Source organism: Crinia signifera, chromosome 4, assembly GCF_055691185.1.
Source record: "Crinia signifera chromosome 4, ASM5569118v1, whole genome shotgun sequence".
NCBI classification, from domain to species: domain Eukaryota; kingdom Metazoa; phylum Chordata; class Amphibia; order Anura; family Myobatrachidae; genus Crinia; species Crinia signifera.
Window position 1 is genome coordinate 259920281 of NC_139220.1, and position 19633 is coordinate 259939913.

Here is a 19633-nt window from a genome sequence, read left to right on the forward strand (position 1 = left end):
GGGAAAGCAATCATATGTGACCCTTTTACTTCCAAAGGGCATTACAGTGTATTAGAATTATGTGCAGGATTTTTCTCACCCGAACAAAAAATCTATGAACCTTGCACCTCATTTTGAAAGAATGAATGCGTGTATGCACGTTCCCGATACCCGTGGTATAATAATATAAATAAAGTGGTTGGAAATTTTTATGTGTGTAAAATCCCATGGGAGTAGATTCATTTTCTTAATCAGCATACAGCCACCAGCAGGCTTCTGTACGGTAATGGGGTCCAGGGTTAGGGGTAGTGCAGTATAGTGCTAGTGTGTGGGGATGGGGTGCAGGATTAGGGGGTAGTGTAGTGCTAGTGTGTGTGTGGGGAGGGAGTGCAGGGTTAGGGGTATTGTAATGTGTGTGTGTGTGGGGGGGGGGTGTGCAGGGTTAGGGGTATTGTAGTGTAGTGCTAGTGTGTGTGGGGAAGGGGTGCAGGGTAAGGGGTAGTGTAGTGTAGTGCTAGTGTGTGTGTGTGTGTGTGTAGGGAGGGAGTGCAGGGTTAGGGGTATTGTAGTGCTAGTCTGTGTGTGGGGAGGAGGTGTGGGGTTAGGGTATTATATTGTAGTGCTAGTGTGTGTGAGGAAGGGGTGCATGCAGGGTTAGGGGGTAGTGTAGTGCTAGAATGTGTGGGGAGGGGGTGCAGGGTTAGAGGTAGAGTAGTGCTAGTGAGTGTTTGGAGGGGGATGAGAGTTAGTGTATTGTAGTGCTAGTGGGTGCAGGGTTAAGGGTATTGTAGTGTAGTACTAGTGTGCGTGTGTGTAGGGAGAGGGGGTGCAGGGTTAGGGGTAGTGGGAAGGGGGTGCAGGGTTATGGATAGTGTAGAGTTAATGTGTGTGGGGAGGGAGTGCAGGGTTAGGGGTAGAGTAGTGCTAGTGAGTGTTTGGAGGGGGTGCAGGGTTAGGGTTATTGTATTGTAGTGCTAGTGTGTGCAAGGTTAAGGGTATTGTAGTGTAGTACTAGTGTGTGTGTGTGTGTGTGTGTGTGTGGGGAGAGGGGGTGCAGGGTTACGGGTAGTGGGAATGGGGTGCAGGGTTATGGATAGTGTAGTGTAGAGCTAATGTGTGTGGGAAGGAGGTGAAGGGAGCACTGTAAGCATGCGAGACATTGGACACCAGTTGACCATATTGTTTGTGATTCGGTTTGAGACGATGTGTGACATTTGACTTATTTGATTGCTTTCCTTTGCAGTGTTTGCTTAGATATATCTACTTGCAGCATACGTATGAAGAACTAAAAGCATCAGAGATAAAAGCCACGTAGCTGCAGTATTTTCAATCCTGCTACATTAAAGTATGCAGGATGTTTTCCTGAGTGGGCTGAATCTTTTTCAAACCTTTTCACACCTTTTGAATTTAATAGTTATTTCTGCAAATGTGACTTGTGGAACGTTCCCCCGATTCCTGGAACTGAGTTACCTTTCACAGCTCTATGTAAGATGAGTTTGAGCCCTGAATCACGATGAGGGAAAAGTGGTAAAGCTTCAAACAGCAATCCCATTCACGTGCACATAATAAGAAATCAAGTGTACTGTATGTGTCCTGTTGAATCCCATTTTTACACAGCTTTGTTATGAAAAATTAGACTATGAAGCTAGCACTGATTTTCTGGCACAATAGGGGTTAAAATCTAAGCAAATTGCATTGCCAGGACTTTCTGGTACCCCCTCCCCCTTATCTACAGTTTATCTTATCCGGCCAGACCTCTTTCTAAGCTCTGTGGCCTGTGCCACATACTGTATCCTGTATGTGTGCTAAATCCTGCTTATGTATATATAGAATACCCACCGTGGAGCTCTTTGTGTAGGTTTATAAGTGAAGCACATTTCTGACCAACAAATCAGGGGGTGAAATGTACTAGGAGGAGAGATTCAGAAAGTGAGAGATTTGGTAACAACTATCCAGTTTTTTTTAAAGCTGCAATTATTTTACACTGCAAAGTCAAACTGGTTTTGCCGTGTAAATGATTGCCGCTTTAAAAAACTGGAGATTTCTTACCAAATCTCTCACTTTCTGAATCTCTTATCCTATTACATTTTCCCTCAAAGACTCTTCCTTTACAGAGAAATTTTAGATGACTTTTAAAACAATAAAATATGAAAAAAGTTGACTGCAAAGTGATAGCAGCTAAGGGATCAATCCATTTACCTGCAGATTTCAGGGCATTTTCTTAGCGATCTCCCTAGATCCCTTGGAAAATGTCCATACATCAGTCCATGGGTAGGGGCCTTAGCGATAGTGATGCGTGGCTCAGTGCGTCACTATCTCCCAGAGATTTAATATCCATCATGCTGGATAAATCTAGTTACATCACCGGTCAGAGGGAACACCGACCCTGACAGATCGCTCAGCACAAAGCGCTGACACATCGTGCTGAGCGATATACATTGCTCAGACCGCTCAGCAGTGTCGCCCCATGTGTACACCCCTTCAGTTAGGCTACATCTGCACTTATTGAGCCGCCTGATTTGCAGATTTGTTTTTGCTCACAGCCCGCTAGAGTTGTACACAAAAATCCACAAATGTGGGGTGAGATGCCTGTAGGGCTACATAGATGAGTCATTTGGATGGAGTCTTTGTATTTTATGCAGTATATAATATCCTGTCTCTATGTAACCCACCTTTCCCATGTAACAGACGCACATCAATACAAACACACAGATACACAAAAACCGAAGACTGGGAATAGCATCCATAGGCAGAAATCTGACTCCATCAGTTGAGATCCTGCTTGTGGCATATTAGAAATTCTGTACTTGTTTCCTAGCACGGCGCTCACGATATTCAGTCGTATGACATCATATGCATTGTATCGCATCGCATGCCATATACCCGCATGCGATTTTAAATTGTATAAGCCCTAATGGGTTTTTTCAATGTTAAATGGCCCCCCTATAAGATTTTTAATTGTATAAGCACCCTAATGGGTGCTTACAATGTTAAATGCACCCCCACGCCACCCCCACTATCAACGCCAACCCGAAGCACAGCGAGCCTGCGAGGGGCGGTGGTACGCGTCCTCCGACCTTTTCATACCCCCACATACCCCCACTATCCACGTCGGCGTGGAGTTGATTTTATATAGTGTGGTGAGCGCAGCGAGACACCGAGCCCGAAACGTGGCGAGTGCAGTGAGCCCAGCGATTGGATGCGTATTACTTTACATGTATTCCGCGTACCCTCGTGGGGCTCGCTGCGCTCGCCACGCTTCAGGCTCGGTGGCTCGCTGCGCTCACCACACTATCTAAAATCAACTCCACGCCGACGTGGATGGTGGGGGTATGAAAAGGTCGGAGGACGCGTACCGCCGCCCCTCTCGGGCTCGCTGCACTCACCATGCTTCGGGTTGGCGTTGATAGTGGGGGGTGGCGTGGGGGTGCATTTAACATTGTAAGCACCCATTACGCTGCTTATACAATTAATAATCTTATAGGGGGCCCATTTAACATTAAAAACACCCATTAGGGTGCTTTTACAATTTTTAATCGTATACAATGGCATACAATGCGATGGTATACGATTGAAAATTGTATAACATCGGCTGCCATCGCGTAACATCACATCGCATACCATTGTATGGCTTATGGTATGCGATGCGATGGGCGCCGTGCTAGGAAACAAGTACCAGAAATTCAAATTGTCTATTTTTGCTGAGGTTGTTTTGCTGTTTCTTTGAATTAACTTTAGTTTTATAGTGTGGGTGTCTGTATTACTGACTGATTCATACGAACAGTGGCCATTTTTTCAAGAGACCTATAGCCCTTATGGCTTTAGCATGGGAGACAAATGTAATTGTGATATTTGACTGGTGAGTTGGAAGACAGAGGAAAAGATCTGAAATAGTATATTGAATACCTAACCACCGATTAGAGCAGAGCAGATGTGAAGGAATATCGCACTATGAATGTTCCCATAACAACACCCTGGCCTTTTGTCTCTGCAGGTCTCTCGATGGTAGGCTACAAGTGTCCCATCGCAAAGGTCTGCCTCACGTCATATACTGCCGACTGTGGAGGTGGCCGGATCTGCATAGTCACCACGAGCTCCGCGCCATGGAAATGTGCGAATACGCTTTCAATATGAAGAAGGATGAAGTCTGTGTGAATCCGTATCATTACCAAAGGGTGGAAACTCCAGGTACCGGCATAGTCAGTAAAGCTGAAGGTCAATGTGTAAAATAACAAGGGTGGTTTTCCTAGGGCAAAGGAATAAAGGAAGGAATACGATAACACATACTTAGATGTTATGTACAGCATTGTTATCTTGAAACAAGCCGTGGGCTACACATTGCTTTTCTGTGATCCTGCCAGGGAGTAACTTGGATATTATTTACATGCAGTAAGTGGCAGAGATCTGGAGGGAGGTTATATGAAACTTCAGCACTTGCTCTCATACGTGTAGTCGTATCAATATCAGTGTTATACTGAGTTGTGGTTGATTTCCTGGCATTGTATAATCTTTATTCAGTTCAAGTGATATTGTATACACTGTTATACACAGGCGTATCTCTTACCTTCTGTCACATGCATGCATTTTAGAAACGCATCTTTCCAATGTAAAAAATGATTTCTGCTTCTCTGCTTCGTATTTCATTCCCCTGGATTAGTGGGTTTCAGAAAATGTTTGTTATGAATACCACTTTTGTTTTAATAAAAAACTTAGACTGTTGCAAAATAAGTTTTATTGCTTTCTGAAGAGTTCCATAAGAAACAAGACAGGATAGGCCTCTACTGACCTCTAGCTCTTTTCACAAATAGGGCCTCATTCAGAGTTCTAAGTAAACCCATCATTTATGCACAACACCAATGGTTACCTATTGGCTTATGTGCATACCTCCCAACTGTCACGATTACAGCGGGACAGTCCCGATTTTCGGGTCCTGTCCCGCTGTCCCACCCGCGGCAGGCATTGTCCCGCTGCGGGGGGTGGCAGTTGGGAGACCCCCCAATCTAATCGAATAGACGCTGTGCGCACGCGCACAGGGTCTATTCTCGTATGAAAATGAGGTTGCGGCTAATTAGCATAATCAGCGACCTCATTTGTATACGCCCCGCCCCCTTTTCGGGCTTCTTCATCACAAAAGTTGGGAGGTATGTATGTGCAAGATCTGTACCTGCTTGCTATTCCCCTTGCAGTTCCCCTGAAGACACAGCATGTCAATCAATGACTTGCTGTGGCCATTTGGAGGACAGCAAGTGAGGTCATTCGACAAAATGGGGGCATCATAAGGCACCCTTTTTGTATGCATGTCAAATTCTGATTGGCTAACAGTAATCAAGCTTTGATTGGCTCAAAAGCTGGTGCAGCATTTTAATTGGCCACCGATGTCCTGCACTGAAGAAGCCTGTGCTTCATTCAGTGCACAGAGCGCAGTAGTCGGGGGGGGGGGGGGGATGCGGTGGGCAAAATTAGCTGCCCAGGCCCTTCCAGGGGCCGGGGCCCAGGACTGGTGTACTCACAGCACCCCCCTGTCGGCAGCCCTGAATGCTATGGTCCTTGTCTTCTGACACATATTACCTGGTCCCTGCTACTGAGGTGCATCTGATTGACCTGAGGCTTACTCAAATGGCCGATGTCCTTACATGTAATGATGCATCGAGGGGTCACACAAGCGTACAGGAGGATGCTATGCATTTATCTATGAATCACTGCCATAGCATACACATGGACAGACATTATTTCCTAATGGTAATCACTATGTTGCATTCATGATTGCTGTCCCTGTAGATACAGTACAAAATACAGCTCCAGCTGGCCCTATTTATTTCATTGGGTTTTTGTACTGCTTTACTTATCGAATGCAAAAAGATTGAACTTCGCTTTGGGCGAGCCGTTACGGTAAAACATGGTATGGCTTCAGCAGTGGTGTATTCTACCAGTTGTCAAAAATGCAGAGGCACATAAATGATATTGATGCTTATAGCTATGTATTTAAATAAAGAACTAAAGGAGATGAAATAAGTGTCCAAATAATATATATATTTTTTTTTTCTTTGCCAGTGCTGCCTCCTGTACTTGTCCCAAGAAACACAGAGATTCCTGCAGAGTTCCCGCCACTCGATGACTACAGCCATTCCATCCCAGAGAACACTAATTTCCCAGCGGGCATTGAGCCACAAATCAACTACATTCCAGGTCTGGATACATGTTAAGGCCTAGATTATCTAACAGTGTCCTTCTGTATGTGTTCTTAGTTCAGTACAGTTCTTCCAACAACACCTTATGTACTGCTGTTTCATTTGTTTTTGTTCAATTATTTTGTGTTATTTACTTGAACGAATTACAGTTATAATTTTCCACTACAATTTCCAGTTTTACACCTACAGAACACAAATCTGACCCGGAGGTACAGAATAGGTCAAACTGTGTATTGCTAATTCTCATGCTTCAAGCACCCAAATTAAGACGGCATATATTGAAGTATTGCTAACTAAAAAAACTTTATATATACATTTTTTAAAAAATCATTAACTATTATTTCAATTGTATCTGTTTCCCTGAGTTTGTATATAACAAGTTTATAAGTTGTGGGTTGTGGCTCAGTAGAACAGGGGCCCTGAAAACTAAGAAGAACTGGGAAGAACCCTGGTAAGGGTGCAGTGTAAATGAGTGACCCAGGTCATCTAACTCAGGTCCCTTTAAAATATTATGGAGAGCCGGCTCATTTGCGGCTGGAGATGATGTAATATCCAAGCACTGGCAAAGGAAAGACCCGTCACTAATGTGGACCCAGTTAACAGGGTCATACCTGAGGTTTTAGGTGGAAATGGGTACCTAGGTCTTCATCAAGCATGTCTTGCTATTGCTATTATCCCTAATTGAAGCGTAGAAGAGGAGACACTGATCCCTTATCAGGGATGTACGGTATTTTCTCCCCAAGAAAAGCTTGGTGAAGGGTCCCTCTATACCTCCTAACTGTCCCGCTTTCCATGGGAACGTCCTGGTTTTTGAGGATGTTCCCATATCCCGCCCGGGACCGCCAGTGTCCTGCGCGTGGGGGTGGGGTGTGTCATTTGGATGTCCCCCCAGCCTGAACGCACAGCGTCTATTCAGAGATGCAGAGGGATGAAAAACGGGAAAGTGGCCTGAGGACACGACATATTGTCGGCCACGCCCTCTTTTCATAGGTCACGCCCCTTTTCAGTAAGTGTCCCGATTAGCGAGACACAGAAGTATGCTCTATACATTTGCTGTTGTTCTTAATTGAAGCGGAGAAGAGGAGGCTCTTAGCCCCACTAAGGGTTGTACACCTACTGTCTACTTTGAGCACTGGTGGAGGGGACACCGTTTTTTGTGTATTTATACACAGTGCAAGTCTGCCATGAATTTCAGAATAGGAAATGATTATTTTTGTTAATGTTACATTGTTACAAGGACGATTTTATAAGATCCCATTGTGCAGTCAACACAGAGTACATGCAGATTATTCAATCCCACATGTGAATAGTGATCAATACATCACTCTGTGGACCTCACTTTCAGTATGCGTGCTAACGGCCTCATCTACAGGATGCTGCCATAACATTCATACGGGATCTCTAGTGTATAATAAACAACAGTCCAGCATGTGTAGTCACCAGTGGCTTGCCTTATTTATTAACGTGTATTTAGCACCAGCATGTTCTGTTCTAGTTTACAATTTTTAGAAAAAGAGTAATAAAAATGAGACTGGGGAATAAACAGACAACGGGACAGATTCGGATTTGGAAGTAAAGCAAAAAAGCAAGTAACTTTGGGGTACATTTACTAAGATGGGAGTTATATTGAAAATGGGATGTTGCCCATAGCAACCAATCAAATCCTATCTATTGTCTTCTAAAAGGCACTAAATTAATAATAATAAGAATCTGATTGGTTGTTATGGGCTACATCCCATCTTCAATCGAACTCCCAACATAGTAAATTTACCCATTTGTGTCTGGAACAAACCATGTTCCCATGGAAGAGTTAGGAAGCCCTGCTCCAATCGTACAGTCCATGCGGCATGTTCCCATGGAAGAGTTAGGAAGCCCTGCTCCAATCTTACAGTCCATGCGGCATGTTCCCATGGAAGAATTAGGAAGCCCTGCTCCAATCTTACAGTCCATGCGGCATGAACTCAAGGGGGGGGGGGGGGGGTTGCAGCGCTGGGGAAAAGCTATGGGCTTTAATTTGAGCTATTCAGTAAAGCTGCCTTTTTACCACGTGGTAAATAATGGATAATGCTTGCATCTCTGGGTCTTAGCGTAATGGGTAAACCTCTCTGATTTAAATGACTGGTGTGCATAATAGACCACAGGGCTAATTGCATCCCCCCTTAATAGTCTATGCGCAGAGTTGGACACTGTGTGGGACTCGTTAGATGCGGAGAAGGCATTCGATCTCCTCTCCTGGAACTTTGGGTTCCAGACTTTGTAGTCCTATGGCTTTTGTGGTACAGTAGCTTTCTGTCAGCATTACGATCTATGTACTGTAACTCCACTGCTGCTGTGTAGATCAGTGGGCTCTCCTCATCAGTGTTCCGTTTGTGCAACGGTACCAGACAAGGATGCCCCCTTTCAACCCTTCTTTACGGGGTGAAAGGGGTATTGTATGCAGCCCATACAATACAAACTTTCAGTGTTTGCTGGTGACGTTTTACTTTCTCTTCTGTTGACCTCACTCCCAAATAAAAAAGAGTTTAGCCGAATCGGCGGTTAATGGGAGTCTTGGGCTCCCAATCTTTGATCAGTATTTTCATGCTACATAGTTATCCTAATCATGGCTTGGCATACACCCAAAAGCTGTAAGAAATGGGTGTCTCTTGAAAAATGACTTGGGGGACCATCAGCCTGTTGGTTTCCTGCCATGGCTTGTGATAGACCAGGCTCGGTTTATGACGTTCCCTGTGTCCTATCTGTGTTAAAGGTGTGGGATAGTCTAAACAAAAACATGGATTTGGCTCCCTATCCTTCCCCTTTAACTCCTCTTTAGCGACATCCCCACAAGGATGTATCGCTTCCTACATGCACCCCTGGGCTGAAATGAGGATAACTAGATTATTACATCTTTCTGGAGATTTTGTCCCTCAAAATGATTTAGCACTTCATGTTCATATGCACAGTTACACAAATCAGCCCCTGTAACTTAAATAAAGTATTTTGTTGTCATTTTTAGAGTAAAACTATACAGCAATTGTCATGAGTCTTATGCATGTATCTTCTGTCTCTGTAGAAACACCACCTCCTGGTTATCTCAGTGAAGATGGGGAAACGAGTGACCAGATGAACCATAGCATAGACTCAGGTAAGATGAGACACATACAAAGGGTAGATTTTTCTTCAATTAAGTTTGTATTATATTTATTATTATTGTTTTAGGGTCACCGAGCCTGTCTCCAAATTCCATGTCCCCAGCACACAGTAACATGGGTAAGTGAATGGTTTTGGTGCATATATATAAAGTTTGTGTGTGGCGATAGTTATGCAAAGAAAACAACCTATCTACCTATGGGCCCACCCGGTTGTAACGCCAAGAACTGGGTACCATGCCTATAAACGGTACAGTGGGCGTACAGATGGAGCCCTTCCCAGCCAGCCTTCTCTGGATAGCCATGGTGAGCCAAGGCCTATTGTTCTCAGCTGCAATACAATACGTGGCACAATACAGTAGGGGATTGGCAGAGTAATCCTATTACTCACTTAATCCTATTAAAGGGCTAGATGAGGAGGGCTCTATCTGTGTGGCTGGATTCTTTGACATATATAAATTACATGTCTATATTTATATTTCCTATATAAACTGCTACAGGTAATTGTGTCATGCATAGTATTGTATAATACATTTATCTTGATTTTCTAAACTGCACAAAAAAAATCCCCTTATAGTCTCTGGTTTCTGTGGACAAAGCCCTCCTTTTTACACTCATGTGGAATAGTTTCATATACTGTTTGTCGCTCATGATGTCTGTGGTTTTTCCATTAGCTTATTTGTAATCCTATCTTAATCTGTCCGCACAGGACATTGGCAAGAACAAGGCAGAGATTGGTGCATGATGCCAGCTCAACATTTCAATAAATTATTCTTATTCTATAAGTGTATAGTCTGCTGATGCTACGGGTGCCGGACAGGGTCCTGACAGTCGTGATCCCGACAGTCATTTACCCGTCGTCGTGATCCCGACTGTTAAAACACAGACAGACGGGTTCCCGACGGCCATCGGCTATTCTCCCTCATGGAGGTCTACGACCCCCGCGCCCGCAGCGTGGTGAGCGCAGTGAGCCCGCAAGGGGCTTTGTTGTGCTCGCCATGCTGTCTGAGTCCGGCCAGCCGGGATCCTGACGTCGGGCTAATGAATGTTGGGATCCCGACTGTCAGAACCCTATACCACACCCGATGCTACAGAACATTTAGCCAATGGTTTAGCCACTGCACTGTAATTGTTTGTGCAGTAGATGTAGAGGACACAGTGAAACGTATTCTCTTCATATACTGCATTAATAACATATACCTAGTTTTGGCCAGCTGCATATACAGTATAACCCAACACCTGGTTATTTATGAACTCTATTGTGTCTCCAATCTGCCCCATACCCAAATCATACTGACTTTCTGACATAGGCTACAGTAAGATCAATTTATTTGTCCCAGGGTGAGAGTGATAACTATATCAGCTGCTGCTCTGTACTCTCAGGTGTACTCTCAGTTAAATCCTACTTTTATACTATTCCACCCAATGGGGCAGATGTATTAAGCCTGAAGAAGAGTGAAAGATAAAGTGAAAGGAGATAAAGCACCAGCCAATGAACTGTGTTTGAAAATGACAGTTGGGAGCTGATTGGCTGGTGCTTTATTTCTTTATTTTTATCTCCACTTTATCTCTTCTTCAGGCTTAATACATCTGCCCCATTGTAACCTAGGTAGTGTGCCCAAGATGTCTGTCTCATCTTCATGGTAGGATATGTAATCCTTTTGAATTTGTTACCCAAAATCACTTCATCAACCCTGTTTTATATTTATTAGTTTCTGTATTTCTCATAAATCGAAACCACTGTATTATGTTCATGATGTCTGTAAAGCACATCGAGTCCTGGGGAAAAGCGCTTTATACAGTTATCATTATTAGTCAGCGCTGTCTTGTCCAAGTAATCTGCACCTTGCTGATAAACAACCTGACATTAACATGCTGACTGCAGCATTATCACACTGCACTCACCTCAGAGAGGCCTTTGTGCTGATAAGCCGCGCCAGGCAGCCCAGGGCCTCTTTCTTAGCAGAAGGTTTGCAGCTAAAAGTGATGTTTGGGATTGTTATTTAAATGTGACTAAACAGAGACACGTGCAGATTGCATATAAAGGTTTGGATCTAGTATAGAAATGTAGAATGTGACGGCAGATAAGAACCACTTGGTCCATTTAGTCTTCCCCTTTTTTATCCTTTAGGCAGGGCAACTGAGGGGTTCCTAAGGGTGCATGAGCCCCGGGTGCTGGATTTGAAGGTGTGCTGAAAAGCTATATGTGAAAGGACTCTGTCTGCCAGATACACCCAGCAGACAATGCCCATCTCTTTCACGCCCAGACCATGCACGCTCCCCTGACCCCAGTTGTGTAGGCCATGGTTTACTCCCCTATTTCCCCTTCACCCCTTTACTTCACCTTGGGCTGCACATAAGGGGGAAGATGGCAGTGTCCTGTATTCACTCCCTCAGTGTCCTTCTTCACTGCGTGCCAGGGTATGTCCTAGACACTGGTGGAGACCAACGCACTCCTCACTGTGCAGGAGAACAATTGGCACCATCTTCAGGCCGGGCCTGCCTTATACAACCAGGTCTCCCAGGCCCTGTCCAAGCTGAATTACAAGGGACCAACTGATAACAATATTGTCGGAGCTCCCAAATGATATAGGGCATACACACTGATTGATATTGTTAATGATATCATTCAGTGATGTCACCCGAGGCAGATTTGACTGCATGTTCAGACAACGAGGGGTCTTTAGTGACCCACAGAAGCACACATTGTTAATTATGTCGTTATCGTTCATATTGTTTAAAGAAATCTTATAGTATGTGTATGTTCACCTTTAGTTTAGGCATAGATGAGGGATATAGACTGTCATTATTGAAATGCACTTCAAGCCAGTGGTAAAGTCCCATTCCTATTTTTGACTTTAAAAGGGTGAGTGTAGTAATTAGGAACCATATATTCCAAATAGGCACAGTCTCAACACTCATGATAATGGGGTCCTGTTGATGTTTAACTCACTCGTTGTGAACTAGGAGTCCCTGGAGTGGAGAAGGGCAGATGGTAAACACCTTGATGGTCCCAAAAGGTCTGGTCCGGGTAGCTTGAATCCACTGCTACGGGTAGTTCTTTTATTTTACTATCCAATTGAGGAAGGAAGTGCAAATGATCTTATCCAATGAGAGTCTTCTGTAGGGGTCCACTGACACGGTTCACTGGAGGGCCAGCTGTTTCAAAGGTTTTGAAACTATTGATTTTGCCACAGTGTGAAGACTACTAAGGGTTGCTGATTTCTTATGTTAAGTTATATGAAACAATGAATTAAAAACGTATTTGAAAAACTTTGAGCACAGCATTTACCATCCTGATTTCTGTAACCAGTACTCTCAGTTACTTTTTTTGGGTCAAAGCAGCTTTATAAGTTTCATAGTGAAAAATCAAAGACATAAATTACCTCCAATATAAATCAAACGTCAGGAGAAATGTAATAGAATGAATGCAGATCGCAACTGTAGCCAATTGTTTGGGAAGTCAGTGCAGTCACACACAATGTAAAGCCCTAGCATGAAGTTATTGTGACTTATAAATTGGTCCCCTGAGGAACTACCCCTCTGCAGCTTAAGTGACATTGGGCCCAATTCAGACATGATCGCATGGCGGATGATTAATGATATACTGCTTATGGGCTGTCCTGCGAAGAAAATCTGCTACTCTTTCTATTCACTGGTAGTTCGCAAGGGGCGCTAATCGCCATTTAGAAAACGCAGGCGTGGCGGAAAAAACACTAGGTGCGCCTATGAAAACACAGGAGTGCCCAAGTGTTTAATGGGATGGTGCGTGACGTTACCTCCAGGCCGGACATGCCTGTTTTTTTTTGCAGCGGCCAAGTACGTCTCTGGCTTCGATGGTAAGCCTGTTACGATGAGTTTTGGACATATTCGCTCAGCTGCGACGTATCTGCTCGGCGGGCACATCATACGCACGTCTACCTGATCCTGTGTGTGTGTGTGTGATGATATTGTGTTCTCCTTTTTTCTTAGACCATTGTTTTAGTTGTTTAATGGGTAATTATTTAAATCTGCACAGCAAAATGTTGTTTAACACCTATGCTCGTGCAGTGTATAGAGTCCTGTCTGTTAGCTGTGAAAGATGTCCTCAGTCTCACAGTTTACAACACCACACAGTCGAGGACTCTGAGCTGGCAGGCTAATCCCAGATAGTGCCCTGGATTGTCCTGATTACCCAGAGTACTAGAACACATGCTACTAAATAGCTAGTAAAGACAGACATGTGAATGGGTGAGAGAAATCAGTGCTAGCGTGCGTGTACAAGCAGAGGATGTGGGATGCAACCACTGTAGAATTTCCTTATCTGTATTGGCCACAGAACCTCATCTTTCCATCTGTGTGACTCAGTCCTTTCCATCTGTTGCTCGCTGTTGCTAAACTTAAATTGATCTGTTCAGAGCATCATGTTAGTGTTATAAATGCAAGGGTTCCTTTGGGTAAATTAAATCACAATAATAAAAAACAAGACATCCTTTTAGATACTTCAATGTCTTATGAACCTTAGCCTCGCTTATCAGTGTCACCCCATGTGTAGGCCCCCTTACTGTATCAATGCGCATTACAGGGCTTTTCCTACAGGTTGTGGGAAATACCGTTTGAGCCAAACCTACAAGAAATGGTGCTGTACAATTATATGACCTCTAACTATAATGCCATTGCATTAAAACCACTGCTCACGAAGCATTGACTAAAAGTGCCATTGTTTAAGATTTAAAGAAGGCTACAGTGTATATATGGAGAAAAAATATACGCAGCTCATGGCTAGACAGATTGGGGTGATTATATCATACCCAGGAGACATGCTTTTTGTGGTCCTCTGTCATGGTCATGGTGTGAGCCAGACCAAGCTTGACCTGTTTATTACATTGTATGAACGTTGCAGGAGATAGTCAGGTTGCATAGTATACGGAGATGTCTTATTGCTGTATATGGACTGTAGCATGTCCTGTTTTATAGTAAATTAATATGTTACTGTATTGCTGTATCAGCACAACAAAACTAAATAAAAAAGAAAACACTTAACAAATGATAAAGTTAAAAATAGTAGTTGTAGAGGGGTGGTAGATTACACAGTGAGAGCCCAAACTACAGATGGATGGTGTGCGGGTTTGGGGTTCTCCACATTTATATGACTCCCTCTAGCAATGTTGTAGGGTAATATCAAACTTTAGGACAAAACTGCAGCATCGCCTACCAACAGGATCTACTCTTGGTGGATTAGAATTAACAACGGAATATTGGTGTCATGGATGGTGGCTTAACAATGCGACATAAGGTATCACCCACAATCAAATCCTCATTCTTCCAATTGAGGAACTTAACCAAAGTCAAACACCTAATTCCCTCAGAAGATCTGCCTAAAGTCATATTTGCATTTGTATCATCTCGCAGCCCCCCATCCACTACGCAGACATATCTGAAGCTTCAAATCTCTTCCGATTTCTCTCCCAGGAATTTGATCTGACCCTAGGCTAATTTTTTCGCTCTACTCACTTCAGATACATCTGATCAGATCTATGAAGGACCTTCAGGGGGCTTCAGGTCAGACAAATCTTTGGTTCAGCACCAAAGATTTTTTTGTCAAATGGATCTGCACATCTGATCTGAGGGAGCTCCAATGTACCCATTTTTCTTCAGATCGGTCTGTCCAATCTATCTGTATCGGATGAAAACAGGCCAAATCTGACTAGTGGATGGGGGCCTGACTTTGCAGTGATCTTTACCTGGATCTTCCAGCAAAAAGAATAGCACCTTTTGCAGCTTGTAAAAAATGCAGCTGCTAGACTGCTAACTAACCAGCCCTGTTCCAAATACATAACACGCATTGTTTACAGCCATCACTGGCACCTGTCAGATGGTGAATCTATTTCAACATTGGCTTATTGACTTTCAAATCCTTACTTGACCAAGACCCAAGATAATTGAAGCAGCTTCCGATCTATCATTGCGAACTGTACATTTCACTAATATCCCTTTAGTTCAGGAAAAAAGAACAACCCAAATGGTTAGACCCAGGGCAAAATTAAATGTTAAAATAAGAAGACTCTAACTTAAGCAAAACATAGTGGTTCCCAATGTTTGGTCACCATGACACAATTCAATCAATTGCAGTCAAATGAATACTATATGTAGTATTCACTGTAGGAATGGGAAGGTTGTTTACAATCGATTGGCAGATGTATTAACCAGCGTTAAGTGCAAAAATGCACTTAACGCTGGTTAACTGGGGGGGGGGGGATTACGATTTTGCTAATGTATTACTAGCGCACCTAACGTGCGCTAGTGACAGCCCGCCGAGTTACGCTCGGCGGGGCTGTCCCTGCAATCCCCCCCAGGGATTAACGGCCGGGGCGATGTATTAACAGCCTTCAAGGCGTTAATTCGCCCCGGCCGCTTCGCCAGCTCAGGGCTAGCGTTGTCCTATCCCCCACTATGGGGACAACGCTAGCCCTGCGTCTGGCTTGGGCTGCGCTGGAGATCTCGCGGTTTTTGCGAGATCTCGCGCATGCCCAGTGTGGCCGGCTGGGGGACAGGAGATAGCGCATCAGTATTAACTGATGCGCTATCTCAGAAAGGGACATCGCCGAAGGGGGGAGTTAACGCTCCCCCGCTTCGGCAGACAAGATGTTAATACATCTTGTCGATGTCCCTTCCTGCTTCGCCTCGCTATTGAGGCGAAGCAGGAAGTATCATAGCGGCGCGATAAGCGCTGCTATGATACATCTGCCCCAATATGCATTGTTCATCTTTAGTTTCCCTGTGCTGGCTCTTTTAATGTTGAGTTATTTATGTGAAACTTTTTGGTCGGTTTTTTTTGTGATTTAGTTTTTGTAATTTTCCCATCTTATTATTATATGTATTATTATTATTATTATTATTATTATTATTATTATTATTAATAACGTATTTTATGTATACACCATTTCCTGTCGGAAGCATCATTTTTGTGGGGATGCAGTTAATTTGCCGGCGGTCGGGATCCCGGCGGTCGGAATCCCGACACTGGAATCCCGACCGCCGAAATCCCGAAACTTTCTCCCTCTGTGGGTGTCCACGACACCCATAGAGGGAGAATAAAATAGCGTGCCGAGCGTAGCGAGGCACCGGGCCCGCTGCGTGGCGAGCGCAGCGAGCCCGCAAGGGGGGGCGATCCATGTCCCCCCCTTGTCGGGATTTCGGCGGTCGGGATTCCAGTGTCGGGATTCCGACCGCCGGGATCCCGACCGCCGGCAAATCGTATCGGATCCATTTTTGTGGTTACAATCATGTGATATCTCTTCTATTTAAGTAATGATCTGATCAAATATAAAATGTATCTCTACCATTCTCAACTATATCTAGTAAGTAAAAGTTTCATAACCAACTGAGCAGAGTTAGGACGTTTGACCTTATTATGTACTTCTCCACAAGCGATTGCTCTCTGCTATCACTCATTTGTGGATTGGAAAGGTGCCCTGCAGGAACTTCATTAGTCTTTCTGACTACAACTCTAAACACATTGAGAAAAATAGCTACCGATTGATCAAGCCCTTGTCCAAGTATCTTTAATTGTGATAAGAGTCTGAAACTTATACATATATTAGTCATAGTTAAAAAAGTTTCCCATGGGTTGTAAGAATCGCTACATCATACTACAGTGTGGGGAGCACTATGGTGCAGATTTTTATCATCCTGCTGGCCTGTGCCCACTGATGCTCAGTGTGTCCCAGCATTAGACAGGGGTCCAGAAGTTTTACCATTGTTTAGAAAGTCCTCAGACATTCTTATTTTTTTCTAGGTTAGCAACTTATACCCCTTTCACACCAGCCAAAGTTGATACCTGGAACAACCCTGGTCTAGTGGTGGTGTGAAAGGGTCCAGGGCCAAAATCCAGGGACTGATTCCCTGGGATTTCAACCCTGGTAGCTACCAGGGTTGGTCCAGGGGCATTCCAGGGTTACTGGCTGGTATGGAAGGTGCAGGGACATGTCCCTCCTTTCCGTGTTGCCTCTGCTGATGCTGATTGGCTATGCAGGGCAGCTTCCTGTTGTTGTGGATTTACAGAGACACTTAGAGGCATCACACAGTGTGCAGGAGGACACTGTGCAAGCTCTGAGGCACAACAGACCTCATCAGTGCTATTTAACCCCTGAAAGCCTGCAAAGCCCCTCTCTCCCTTTACCCCTCTCCCCTCCCTCTCTCTAATGACCTCATCTTTGTGGGCCTAAAAAAGTCAATTTCTAATGACATTCTCATAGAAATGGTCATCGCAGGTTCAGTATAAGTATAAATGTGCATGCATATATTATTAATTGAAGAAACTGTACATTTTAAGCTGTGAGACGTGATATTAAAATACATTGATTTTAATGATCTGCTTTTGTTATATGTAATACATTGATTAGACTGTAATATGCTCTTTATGTTAAATATATGTACCCAAAAAGGTCTAACGTGTGATAGTTTGGTCCTTTTTATAAGGTTCATTTTGCTATTATAATGAAGGAAGCATTATCGGTGGATATGTTAAATATCTCGGTACAAGCTATGGCACTTGTATAGAGAAACACTCAGGGCCTATTTCAGCACGGATCTCAATCTATTCGCAAATCCATACTCAACTCCAAAACCATGGAAGAGTTTTGTGTGCAATTGTGAGTAGCTCTGAGGCTTCCTCTAATCTGCGATGGAGACAGGATGGAAGTGTCCATCGCCGATGTCACAGACCCACCCCCAAAAATGCCTGGGCACCCAGAAAACAGCAGGTTTCCACCCCGAAACTCCGGCTTCCGGTCAATCAAGCTTCGGCCGCATGGTGTTTATGACCCATATGCATTTTCAGTTGGTAATTCCCCTTGTGCATGTGCAATATATATGGTACGTATGTGCAGTCATTCCATAATCACTTGATTTCAAATTCTCTGATCAGCGATCCATGCTGAATTAGCCCCATAGTAACATATTTATTCCCAAACTGCAATAAGGTATTGCACAGACTTGGGTTTGGGGATACCTTCTTGAGTTGGGTCCAGATATTGTGTTACTCTCCAGTTGCCTGAGTTACAGTTAACGGGTCCACCTCCCAGGAGCCCTTGGGTCGTGGCACCAGGAAGTGCTGTCCCTTGTTACCTGTGTTATTTGCTCTTGTTATCAAACTACTGGCCTTTTATATAAATGCATTTGTGGCCTTTCATTACGGCCACGGTGGATAAAATAGCTTTATAGGCAGACAATATGCTTCTGCTGTTGGCTAATGCTGATGATTCCCTATGCAACCTGTTGGACACAGTGAATACACTTGGACTGTACTGTGGTCTTCTAATAATTGGAACAAATCCACTATTCTGTCTCTTAAAAGCTCCTCAGTTACAGTGCAGGCCCCGGCTCATTCTCTACAGTGAGCTGATTGCTTCAGATTCGTAGGTGTTTGGATAGTGCGCATGCCTCAAGACTTTGTTAGTCTGAATATTTCACCCATAACTGAGTTGTTAAAAAAAAAAAACATACATGGAAGAAACTACCCCTCAGTTTGATTGTCAGGCTAAATGTATTTGAAAAGTTAATGCAACTTAAATATCTATAGTTTTTCAGGGAATTATTGCCCTATTTCCCTCCTTTGTTAGAGTCATATGAAGGCTAGAATTAACATTCTACATTAACTAAAGGAGAGGGAGGTCTGGCGTTATCTGAACTCCATCTATACTGTCTGGCTGCTCAGCTCGCCCATTCGATGGGTTACACGTGCTGGTGGGGGCCTATACTGGGCCTTCTGAATGAGCAAACTGGCAATGTACTCACCCCATTCCAATTTCTTCTTGTAGGCAAATGTAAAAAGACATGCCCCCTCCCCCAATGGGATTCAGGCGGTTGAGGTCTGGTGAGCTGTCCATCCTTTGTTTGATTCAAAGGGTTTCGACTCTGTTTTGCCATTGTGGGATAATAGTGAACTGGGCAACATTGATCGCAAGTTATTTTGATTTTCATATGGAGTGGCTTCCTTGAGTCCCGTGTATCAGAATGGTCTCCTTAAAATCTTTGATCAGATTAAAATTGAATTTAGGACCCCCAACTCCATACTGACAGTTACACCATGCTTGGAATGCCCTGTTCAGGGAGTCATTCCCCCCATTTTATATTCTCTAGTCAAAAAATTGTAGCGCTCTCCTGGCTAAAAGAAGGGCTCCTCGCTTGGTCTGATGCTGTCTTTGAGGCATAAAAGGGAGGGTGACTCTCTGATAGGAAGTGGAAGTTTATGCTTGGTTGCATTAGAGAAGCATTAGAGATGCTACTTCCTGTATCTGCTACCAACACATGCATTTTTTTATTTTTCACAGAATATTTTATAGTCCACTCAGC

General features: G+C 43.8%; 1 protein-coding gene across 1 annotated transcript in view; it reads left to right on the forward strand.

Annotated features, from left to right (window-relative positions):
• Nucleotides 1-19633, forward strand: part of SMAD3 (SMAD family member 3) — an 83707-nt gene that overhangs the window by 56571 nt on the left and 7503 nt on the right. Inside the window, exons 2-5 of the mRNA XM_083184366.1 lie at nt 3974-4167; nt 6031-6165; nt 9223-9294; nt 9369-9419. Coding sequence (XP_083040492.1) covers nt 3974-4167; nt 6031-6165; nt 9223-9294; nt 9369-9419 — 452 coding nt within the window. The remainder of the gene's footprint in view (nt 1-3973; nt 4168-6030; nt 6166-9222; nt 9295-9368; nt 9420-19633) is intronic.